We start from the raw sequence: 10,865 nt of genomic DNA, 5'->3' as shown, positions 1-10,865 counted from the left end.
CAAAATTCTCTTCACCCTGCCCCTTGGCTGTCACGTATGGGCCTTAGCCCTCTGCTATCCCCAGCAGGCTGCCTGGCATTGGGCAGAACCTCGGAGCATTCTTGGCTAGGAGGGCGTGGATGGTCAAGAGACTCCAGTATCTGAGAAGAGCAATGGAGGTGTCGCGGACGGGAAACCAGAGCTGAGCAGGGAAAGGCCGAGGCGCAGAGATAAGCAGGTGAAGTGAGTGAGAAAAGGAACAGGAGAGACTGTGGTGGAGAGAGATAAGAGGACGGAGAAGAGGGCAAGGGTGAAGAAAATGCAGAGCCCCAGGAAAAGACACAAGGAGAGGCCTGGGCAGCGGAATAGTTGACGGGTCAGGGTCGCGGTGGCGAGGCTGGACGGGAGTCGGGCGGGAGAGACTCAGGGTTCCTCCCAGGTCCGCCAACCCGGAGCGGGGGTGGGAGGTGAGGGGGACCAGCAGCTGCAGATTGGCTAGGGAACGGCGAAGCCTGAGCTAGAGCCCAGTGGTGGGAGGCGCCTGGATCATTCTGGCAGCGGCGCGGAGCAGAGGCTGCCACCTACTTGGACGACCTGAGCAGCGAGCAGCGGACGGCTGCAGGGAGCATCCCAGCCGGGGCGCACGCGGGGCAGCGGGGCGCCGAGCACAGAGCCATCGGGCCGCGCGGCAACATCCAGCCATGCCGGTGGCCGGGGGCGCGCGGACGGCCGCGCTGGCGCTGCTGCTCGGGGCGCTGCACGGGGCGCCAGTGCGCGGCCAGGACTACGACTACTATGGTTGGCAGGCCGAACCGCTGCACGGCCGCTCCTACTCCAAGCCACCGCAGTGCCTCGACATCCCCGCCGATCTGCCGCTCTGCCACACGGTGGGCTACAAGCGCATGCGGCTGCCCAACCTGCTGGAGCACGAGAGCCTGGCCGAGGTGAAGCAGCAAGCAAGCAGCTGGCTGCCGCTACTGGCCAAGCGCTGCCACTCGGACACCCAGGTCTTCCTCTGCTCGCTCTTCGCTCCAGTCTGCCTGGACCGACCCATCTACCCCTGCCGCTCGCTGTGCGAAGCTGTGCGCGCCGGCTGCGCGCCGCTCATGGAGGCCTACGGCTTCCCTTGGCCGGAGATGCTTCACTGCCACAAGTTTCCCCTGGACAACGACCTCTGCATCGCGGTGCAGTTCGGGCACCTGCCTGCCACCGCGCCTCCAGGTAGCGCCTTTGCGCCCAGAGCGCCTCGGACTGATCCTCTCCCCAAACCCTCATCTGCACTCCCAGATAGCTGCCAAGCGTCTATACACACTGCTTATGTCCAGCGCCCAGGCACTGTCTCCTTTTTTCTTCTCACCTTTATAAACTTGAGGCTCTGGGTATTCCCACTGGTTCTCTCCCCACTCTGACCTATGCAACTCACAGCACGCCCGGTTTTCCAAGCTGCGGAATCCCTGGGTGCCCTGGAGACGTCCCCATAAATGCCGCATTCCCTTCAAGGATGCTTGGGGTCGCTAGGCAGTGTCTTTGACCTGAACTGCAGGCACCCAGACAAGTGCTACTCCTTCCCTGACCTCAGGAACTTTGAGAAGAGGCGGGTGGTTAGGGAAGCGCTGAAGGGTCCTCATTTCTACGCCTGTAACCCTAACCTCCCCCCTCACCCATTCCTAGGCTGTTTATCTTTTGGGTACTTAACTTTTCTGAACCTCCTTTGCCCAGCAGTGAAATCCAACTTCTTGAGCTCCCAAGCCCTGCTTCCCACGGGCACATCATACCATCACTACCAAGATGCCAGATTTCTGATTTATCTTCCCTTTCCTTGTGCAGGTCCTCAAAGCTGTCCAAGGTTGGGGCCACGCCCCCTCCTCCTTTCTCCAAGAATGCCTGTCCTCTTTCAAACTGGCCTGGGCCCCTAATACCTCCCCCCATTCTATGCCCCCCACACACACACACTAACACCCATAGCTCCCAGCAGGCAATCTTTGCCTATTAACTGGGATAGCAAGAGCTCCCATGAGCCCCCACTGCTGGAACATTCAAATCTCCACTCCCTCCCCTGCCACTCCCCCCAAGGCAGCAGAGCTCCTCCTTGTATCACCCCACCCCCTCTCAAAGTTAATCTTAACTGCTCGGTCTTAGGAGGCTCACACCTTCTCCTTCTCCCTCTCTGTGGGGTTCTGAGAGGGGAAAGTCCCTGTCTTGAAGGCGGAGAGTGGAAGGCAAACAGAAATAGAGCCAGCTAAGCAAGAAGCCCACAGTCCCCAAAACCCTACAGGTTCCATTTATAGTTTCTTTGGAGCCCAAACATGAATGGCAGGACAAACTCAAGAATCTTGAGCTCAGAACCCTGTCTGATCCTACCTTGCTATCATGACTCCTGTTCCCAGTGAGGCTTGCTTACCTCGAGGCAGGCCCTCGAAAGAACCGAAAGGTCTGACTCCAGTAGAGGACAATAGGCAGCTTGTAGAAAGGTGTGTGTGTGTGGTCCAAAGATGACAGACATTAGGATATTTCACATAAAAATGAGTCTTCGAGAAAGGCAATGCTGGCTTGTGCTCCAGGCCTCCCACCTGCCTGGGCCCTGCAAACACATCCATCCTGGTCATAGAGCAGGAGCCACAGTCCTGAGCCCTACCTAAGCTCTGCTGACTAGGCTACCCACATTACACCAGGTTTCCCCACTGCCAATAAGTAGGAAAGGCAGTGCCCAGTTCATAGCAAGCACTAGAGGGGATAAAACTTAGCCCGTAGTGTATGTCGTGACTGCAGAAGAGTGCCTACTGCGCCTTACTGTCCCTGCACTATACGAACTCTTGAATTGTCACACTCGGTCGTTGCCATCCTCCCCTTAGGACATTAGAGCAGCTTTTGTGAGGAAGGGGGCTAATGGGGGTTCCTGTACTGTCCTGGCTGTTCGGGACCCCACCCGCTCTGCTTTCTCTCTTCAGTGACCAAGATCTGTGCCCAGTGTGAGATGGAGCACAGTGCTGACGGCCTCATGGAGCAGATGTGCTCCAGCGACTTCGGTGAGTGCGGGCTCACAGGACCAAAGCCCTGACAGTGCCCCCAGCAGCCTGGCTCAGAAACGGCCCCACCTGACTAAGGCTACCACAGCTGTGTTTTGTTACTTTCCTCGGAGATGCTTCCATGGCTGGGCTATCTTTCTTAGGGGAGCAAGCTTAGCTTGCTAAGAGATGGATGGGGCCCTCCCAGGACATGAGAGGCTGCAATAGAATGATGTCCCCTGTCCCAGGCATCTCTACTGAGTACACAGTGATCCTCTGGCCAGGGTGGATTATGTCTAGCTATCTCCACAGCTTCATCTTCTATCCTGGGACAGCTGAGCCAAGCTAGTTAGGACCAAGCTCACTGTGGGCCACAGAATTCCACATATGATCTTTGCAAAGTTGGTTTTGTTTTGTGTCCTAGCTTCCCTGTCCATAAAACATAAGGACAGGAGCAATGATGAAATCCTTGCTTCGGAGGAATCTTTATGTTGGGAGCCCCTTTGGAAAGAAAATGTCGCTATAGTGCAAAGGGTGGGGCAGTGGAGGAAAAGAAAAGATGTTTTAGGACAATTCCCTTCCCTGGGTGGGCAAAGTTCTTTTCTGGCTTCTTGAGTGGTGGAGGCTGGCTGTGGAAGAAGGGTGCAGCTAACAGAGGGCCCTCTTCCCCAGGATTCTTGTCCCTAGGCCTCTGTGGTCACCGTAGCGCCCCCCCCCCCATCCTAAACAAATGTGACCCTCTTCCGAGCATCCTTTGCCTGCCTTTCCACAGTGGTCAAGATGCGCATTAAAGAGATCAAGATAGACAATGGGGACCGCAAGTTGATTGGAGCCCAGAAGAAGAAGAAGCTGCTCAAGGCAGGCCCCTTAAAGCGCAAGGACACCAAGAAGCTGGTCCTGCACATGAAGAACGGGGCAAGCTGCCCCTGCCCGCAGTTGGACAACCTGACCGGCAGCTTCCTGGTCATGGGCCGCAAAGTGGAGGGACAGCTGCTGCTCACGGCCGTCTACCGCTGGGACAAGAAGAATAAGGAAATGAAGTTTGCAGTCAAATTCATGTTCTCCTACCCCTGTTCCCTCTACTACCCTTTTTTCTATGGGGCAGGCGAGCCCCACTGAAGGGCCCTCCTCCTTGCCCCAAACAGCCAGCTGTGCCTTGCTTCGCCCTCTGTCCCCGCCCACTTAGCCTCACCCTCACTCCCAGGCTGACCCATCCCGTGGCAAGGATGGCTTCACACAGTTACTGCTTGCACAGGCTCCAAAGCATAGGCATGGAGCTACCCTCCTTGACTCAAGGGTTCTGGAATCCTGGGGTCTGTCCGGGAAGGCCCCCTTCCCAGAAGGACTTTCTCTTCTGAGGGAAGCCCCGTGTCTGAGAAAACAGGCAGAGAAGGAAAATGTGAAGGATGGAAACAGGGCCTCCCACAGCCTGAGGAGGGGCTTTCCAGAAAGAATTGTAGGTCTCACCGCTAAGCGGGTAGGGAACAGCTTTCCTCCCCCATCATCATCCCTTTGTGTGTCATCACAGTCCTCCAAAGAGCAAGAGCCAAGGCCTCTGTGACCTCCAGGCACACCCACTCCTCATCTGGAGCCGAGCTGGACTGGAGTGCAGGGTCAGCAGTGTCTGCAATCACTGCCACAGGCTTGCTTCCTGGCTCCTGCTCAGCCTCCTCCATCCCTGTATCCCAACAACGATAAATTATTGCTACTTCTGTGAGGCCACTGGTTCTAGACAACAGATTTGGTCCTTAATTTTTTAAAGTTTTTAATTAAATAAAACAACAGTTGCTTTGGACCAAGTAATTTCTTTATCCAGTAACTCTGAAGAGGCTGGAAGGTAGGAAGGTTCAGATGGCTTTGAGAAAAGGCCAATATCCTGAGCCGACACGTGGTCCATTCATCTCCTTGGAAAACCTAAGAAAAACTATTCCCCAAGATAGAAGATGAAGGTATCACTTTCACCTCCAAACCACTAAGGGACAGAGATGTCCCTGAGGAGGGACAAAAGTGCCATGTTTCCAACCCTTTCCCATAGTCAGAAGACTCCCAACCACATATTGCCCCCATTTGGGCAGTTCCAGTTCAGAAGGGTGGAAGAACAAACAGGTCACAGGGAACAATGTCACCTCTCCCCTGGGGTTTCCAGATACTCCTGGGCACTAATCCTGACATATAGGTGATAGCTACTTTATATGGACGCCACTCTAAGCATGTTCCTGGGCCAGCAGCAGCCATGTTACCCAGGAGCTAGTTAGAGACACATCTCAGAGGGCTCAGGATGTCTGCCACTCAGAGACAGAGTGCTTGCCTGAGAATTCAGGCATTTGGGCCCCACTCAAACTTGGTGTAATAAAAACTGTTTTTGTTATTTTTAGAATATTACTGGGGATCAAACCTAAGAATCTGAATTTTAACACATAACTTTAGCCCATCTACAGAGCTATTAACAAATACTGGGCCCCACTCCCATGCAATGAAAACAGGACCTCTGCCAAGCACCAGAACCCATGTTTTACCACCTAGTAGCATGCAGAGGCTGGGAGCCATCACTAGGACAAAGAAACCTGAAGCAGGGAGAGAGCAGGCTGGGGTCCACACAGCAGCTTTAGGTACAGGCACAGGCCCGGAAGAAGGCTTGGAGGGGAGAGGTTGCTGTGTGTGCAGAGTTCACTATGGAGACGAGGTAAGGTCCGTCCACAGATGGGAAAAGATCCGGGAGATTCTACAGAGCAGAGAGCAGAGTAGTCAAGGCCTGCTGCTCCTCCAAAATACAGGAGCCACCCAGGTAAGGAAAACTCTGGCTTCCAGCTCTGGAAGTATACTCCCTGGAAAAATGTCACCTGGGCAAAACAGAAGTGGTGGCATGGCCAGCAAGGGCACTGGCAAAGACTAAGGTGGGCCAGTTGAACTGCCCTCCATGGAGGCCTAACAGGTGGCCTGGCCACTTGACCATAAATCATCTCTGGGCAGTCAGGTGGCCTCTGCCCAGGCAGCAGAGGCCTAATTGTTGCTCCTCAGTCAAAGGAGGTGGTTGCCACCCACCCTGCCCAAACCCTGCCCAGCCCGCCTGGCTCCCTGAATCTGGGCCTTGTCTCCCAGCCTCCTGCTCTAACCAAATATTTACAGGCACTTCTCTGGTCCACCAGGCACAGAGATTATTTTTCCACCAAGCACACAGGACTCCGGCCACCTCTGGCTGAAGTCCAATGCTTACCTGGCAGGTGCTGGTGGCAGGGAATGGAGGTGGGAGAGGGCTTCTGTAGCCCACCACCTGGAAGAGCCTAAGAGGGTACTTCCTACCACCCCAAAAAGGAAGCTGGCCCTGTGCCCCACTTGTTCAGTTCTCTGTCTGCCTAGAATCTCTTCTGGAATAGAAAGGAATTCTCCCAGAGAGCAGGGAGGCTCTGCAGGGCCCTGGGCCAGTCTTTCTTTAGCCAGTCCCGCTGATCACACCAATTTCCTTCCCAGTTGGAAGGAACCCACACCTGGACTCAAGAACACGGTGAAGGCAGGCCTCTGATCACAGGAGTGGAACTGCAGCCCGTGGCACGTGGGACTTCTCCACACAAAGGTCTAGAGGCAGGCAGCTATATGTTGGGGATGTCCCAGGCTCCAGATTTCTGCAGTTCTTGGCCTTACAAGACAGTACCCCTTCCCAATTCCAGACAGCAAGACCAAAAGCTACAACTCAGAAGCCTCCACCCTTCTGAGCAGGTTAGCAGCAGGCAAGCAGATCCACCTGGAAGACTTCCATTCCAGCTCCAGGCCAGGTCTAAATCACATGACCACTCCCTACTTGCAAGAGAGCTGAGGAAATCAAGTTTTCGCCTGAATATAAAAAGTTCTCATACAAAACAGGAGTGATTTGGGAGCAAGGGACCTGGCACTCAGGGTGTAGGTGAGCAGAGGCAGTGTAGTCCAGTTCTGGCCTCCGGTGCTATGACTCAGTAGCCAGGAGACCCTGGGTTACGGCAGTGCTGTCAAATGTGTGAAAAGTACCTGGACATAATGCAGAGCTTAGATGGTCATTGGTGTCTATTTGTATTTTCACTAACCCAACAATGCCCACACATAGTAGGTACCCAGCAAAATGACCAATTGATTCTCCAATCGACTGAGATACATGACTGACAAGAGAGCAGGGAAAAGCAGGAATGTCTTACCTAAAAGCCAGAAATACAGAAACTACATTTGGGGTTTTGCTTGCTTTAGAATTATACCTCTAGGTAGCACATAAACCCATGTTAGGGCGAATAGCAGGCACTACTCAAAAGCGCTTTTGAATTCTAATTTAAGCGTCATTCTGAGATAGGCTCTCACAGTGTAGCCCTAACTGGCCTACAACTCCACCATGTAGACCACCAGACTGACTACAAACTCAGAGGCTCACCTGCTTCTACCCCTAAGTGCTGTGATTAAAGATGGGCCCACCACACCTGGCCAGAGGTGGCACATTTTAGTAACTATAGCTCCAAAAGGGTAAGGACCGAGACGGAGTTGCACATCACACATAGTGGTGCTCCATTTGTTCTCAAACTCTTAACCACTACCCTGGACTTCTTAAACACTTCCCACTTAGAATCTTTCACCCAAGAAATGTTTACTTGCTTCCAGGTATAGATGTGTAAAGATTTATATGTGTATAAATCAAACATTTAGCCATAAATCTATTTCAAAATAATCCTTGGGCATACACACACGACTTAAGGATGAAATCACACCTGCACACTAATGCCACAGATGTTTGTATTTACACAGGAATTAAACCTGGTCTGAGTGCTTGATACTACAGGATGCACATCACTGTTTTTAGACAAGATCAGTGTTGATTCTATAATCTCCAGTGCTGTTTTGTGGCATGCATTGGTGGCGCACACTTTTATTTCCAGCCCTTAGGAGGCAGAGGCAGGTGGATCTTTGAGTTTAAGGCCAGCCTGGTCTACACAGTGAGTTCCAGGACAGCTGGAGCGACACAGAGAAACTTCATTTCAAAAGAAATTAAAAATTAAAATTAAAAAAATGAAGAATGCTGTTCTGCATATAGACACACAGAGTTCAAAATGGCAGAAGTATGTTTAGAGACATTTTATAAATTGTTTGGAATTCTATCTTGATCCAAATCAAAATTCACTGAAAATTTTTTTTATGAAACTGAAGTCAACCATTTTCATTTCTCTTTTAATTTTTATTATTACCTGTGCTACAGTGCACATGTAGATGCCAAAGGAATTGGTTCTCTCTCAATCTTTTCGAGGCAGTCTCTAGTTTATGCCAGGCTGCCGCATGCTCCAGTGCAATTCTTTGTCTCCTCCCATCTCACTGTAGGAATGCTGAGATCACAGATGCAACACATCTATCTGGCTTTTAAACACAGGTTCCAGGGATCAAATTCAGGGGTCCAGCCTATGTGGCCAGGTCTTATCTAGTGAGCCATCTCACCAGCCTACAAACATACTTTTTAAAATCAAGTATTCCAACATAATGTAATCCAAAGACATACTTTTTTGATATTTACATGCAAGTAGGCCAATCGTCAGTCCTTATGTTCTATAAACCATCTGCTCCTGTAAAAGCAGGAACTGAATGTGCAGTAAAAACACTGCAGTTCACTAAATGCAGTGGTCTCATCTGTGTGAGTCAAGGTGTTCACTGGCTGTGGCACAAGGGGATCAGAGTGTGCAGGGCGCCTGTTGTCTGTAGAACCAAGGCTGCAGTGCTCAGGACAGTGCTCCACAAACACCTCCGACTGATTTTCAAGTTTGGTTTTGAATTGTTTTTTAGTCGCTCAGTGTTTGATAGCCTTTTACTGTCGCCAAACTTTTCCCAATCCTCACGTGCAGTTACAGGACAGCATATGGAGTCACAGCCTACAGTTTAAAAGTCTGAAGACTATTACTACCTCTACAGAGGTGAGATAGGACGGGTACAGGCTGTCATGAAGGCTGCCGGAAACTGCTCCAGGGATGCTACAGGGCCCAGGCAGAAGCAGAGACGCCTACCACTCCTACCCATCCGTCTTCACCCCTACAGCGTCCAGCCTCAGGTCTGCACAAAGCAAGCTCACATCCCACAACTGTGCAGCCATCTGTAATCCCGGCTGAAGTTCACTCCTTGGGGAATTTAATGTGGGGGGTGTTTGCTGCTGGAATGTGTGTGGCTGGAGCCCAGTGTCCCAGCCCAGACAGCCTCTGCTGGAGCCCCGAAGAGGATCGGACGGTCGCCAAAGGAACCCGGAATCCCCAGCCACCAGCAGTGCCAGAGAATGGAATGTGCTGCTGGGGTGTTGCTGGCAGGAGGTAGGGTCACTGGGAGCTGGGGAAGGTGGGGGCTCCTGCCACAAGGCCACCTCTGTTCTGGTAGAGACTGAAGAGGGATGGTGTTTGGGACAGGAGGGAGCAGACCACTCTTGTTAGCTCAGTGGCTAGCTCCTTAGAGAGTGGGGGCCAGAATGTGACCTTTACCCAAGCTTCTTAGCCATGGCTGCTATGAACACCTGCAACATAATTCCCACTCCACTTTGGGTGGGTCACTTAACCTCCTGTACCTGTGTGCCCATTTAAAATATCCACGAATTAGATAAGCCTGTGGCACTGTGGGACATGAGCTACTGGCTAGACATGTTCCCTGGCAAATGATCTGTGAACAGGGCCAGCTGTGTGAAGACAGACACAGATCTCTGAAAAAGGAGATTCATTTGGCTTCAACCCCAAGGGCTACAGATAACAGCCCCAAATCATTGCCTGTTCCATGTCTGCCAAGACTTTCTGAAGGCATTGACACACCAGACCACAAAAGCTTCAACAGACCTGAGCCCAAGTCAGGCTAGATGCCAGAGTTCCAGACCTGCCCTGCCCCGTGCCAGGACTGCAACAGAACCTGGCTATCTGTCTCTGTTCCTGGGTGCCCATCAAATTGGCACGTGTATTTTGACACAGATCTCCAATTTCACAACGCGCAAGCTGTCATCCCGCATTGAGATCTCTGCACCACAGGCTCCATGGTGACACCACCACCAACCCTGCTGAACCCTGGTGGCTCTGCTCCCTAAGAGGAACCTATACTTGAAGACAGCCTCCCCACCTGTTCTCACCAACAAAAAGGGAAGCCCCTTTTCCCACATCTGTGACCACACCCTCCAGCCAGTCTTCCTGAGCAGTGACAGTCACCTTCCAATAAGATGGCATCAAATGTTTCAAACTATACTCTGGACTCTCCAATACCTTCTTTAAAAAGAGAGAGAGTGTTAAAATCATTCTTTGTTGAAGGAGGAGGTGGGAGGAGGAGGAGGAGGAAGAGGAAGAAGGAAAGGAGGAAGAAGAGGAAGAGGAGGAGGAAGCAGCAACAGCAGCAAAGGAGACTTTTGCTGTAAGGACACAGAACAGAGATGTGCACTCTTTCTGAAGGCTGTAGGATGATGCTAGCACACAGGTCCATGGTAGGCAGGACTGAGCTCAGAGCTGGCTCTTACCATGTGGAGAGCAACCTGCCTCATGGGCTTGCTGGCAGCACTAACACAACGTGTGCAGTGCCCATCTCCAGCCTGACCTAGATCACAGGGCCACCTTGCACCTCACCCCTCCACGAACCTTTCTAGCAGCTCGCAGCCTCATGCAGTGCTGGCCTTTCTCTCTTTCCCAGAGGATTAGCTAAAACCTTTCCATTTTGAAGCCTGCAGTATTTATAGTTAAGTTCTGGTCCCAACCTCAATCCAAGGCCCTGGGTCTGGTCACAAGACAAAGCCCACCCCTCCTGGTGATGAGGCACAGCTTTCTGCTGGGCCTGGCTGGCTCACGCACTCCTACAGAAGGTGTGCAAAGACCCACCCACAGTCCACCCTTGGCAACGTGAAAAACCCAAACAGCACTAGATCTGACAAAAGCA

General features: G+C 52.2%; 1 protein-coding gene across 1 annotated transcript; it reads left to right on the top strand.

Moving 5' to 3' along the window:
- Positions 1–519: 519 nt before the first annotated feature.
- On the top strand, positions 520–4,248 carry Sfrp5 (secreted frizzled related protein 5). The gene is made up of 3 exons (XM_034517596.2): positions 520–1,200; positions 2,928–3,005; positions 3,757–4,248. Exons 1-3 carry the CDS (start codon positions 681–683, stop codon positions 4,101–4,103), a joined length of 945 nt encoding a protein of 314 aa, XP_034373487.1. The 5' UTR covers positions 520–680; the 3' UTR covers positions 4,104–4,248.
- Positions 4,249–10,865: the final 6,617 nt, after the last annotated feature.

The sequence above is a fragment of the Arvicanthis niloticus genome, chromosome 1 (assembly GCF_011762505.2).
Source record: "Arvicanthis niloticus isolate mArvNil1 chromosome 1, mArvNil1.pat.X, whole genome shotgun sequence".
NCBI classification, from domain to species: Eukaryota; Metazoa; Chordata; class Mammalia; order Rodentia; family Muridae; genus Arvicanthis; species Arvicanthis niloticus.
Note: the sequence above shows the minus strand (reverse complement) of the source record. Positions and strands in the feature narration are given on the sequence as shown.

What these genes read in the sequence shown, in the direction of transcription:
- Sfrp5 (XM_034517596.2), top strand. Translation starts at nt 681, where the DNA reads ATGCCGGTGGCCGGGGGCGCGCGGACGGCCGCGCTGGCGCTGCTGCTC. An exon ending in GCCTGCCACCGCGCCTCCAG is followed by an intron (nt 1,201 to 2,927) that starts GTAGCGCCTTTG and finishes TTCTCTCTTCAG; the next exon opens with TGACCAAGATCTGTGCCCAG. An exon ending in GATGTGCTCCAGCGACTTCG is followed by an intron (nt 3,006 to 3,756) that starts GTGAGTGCGGGC and finishes GCCTTTCCACAG; the next exon opens with TGGTCAAGATGCGCATTAAA.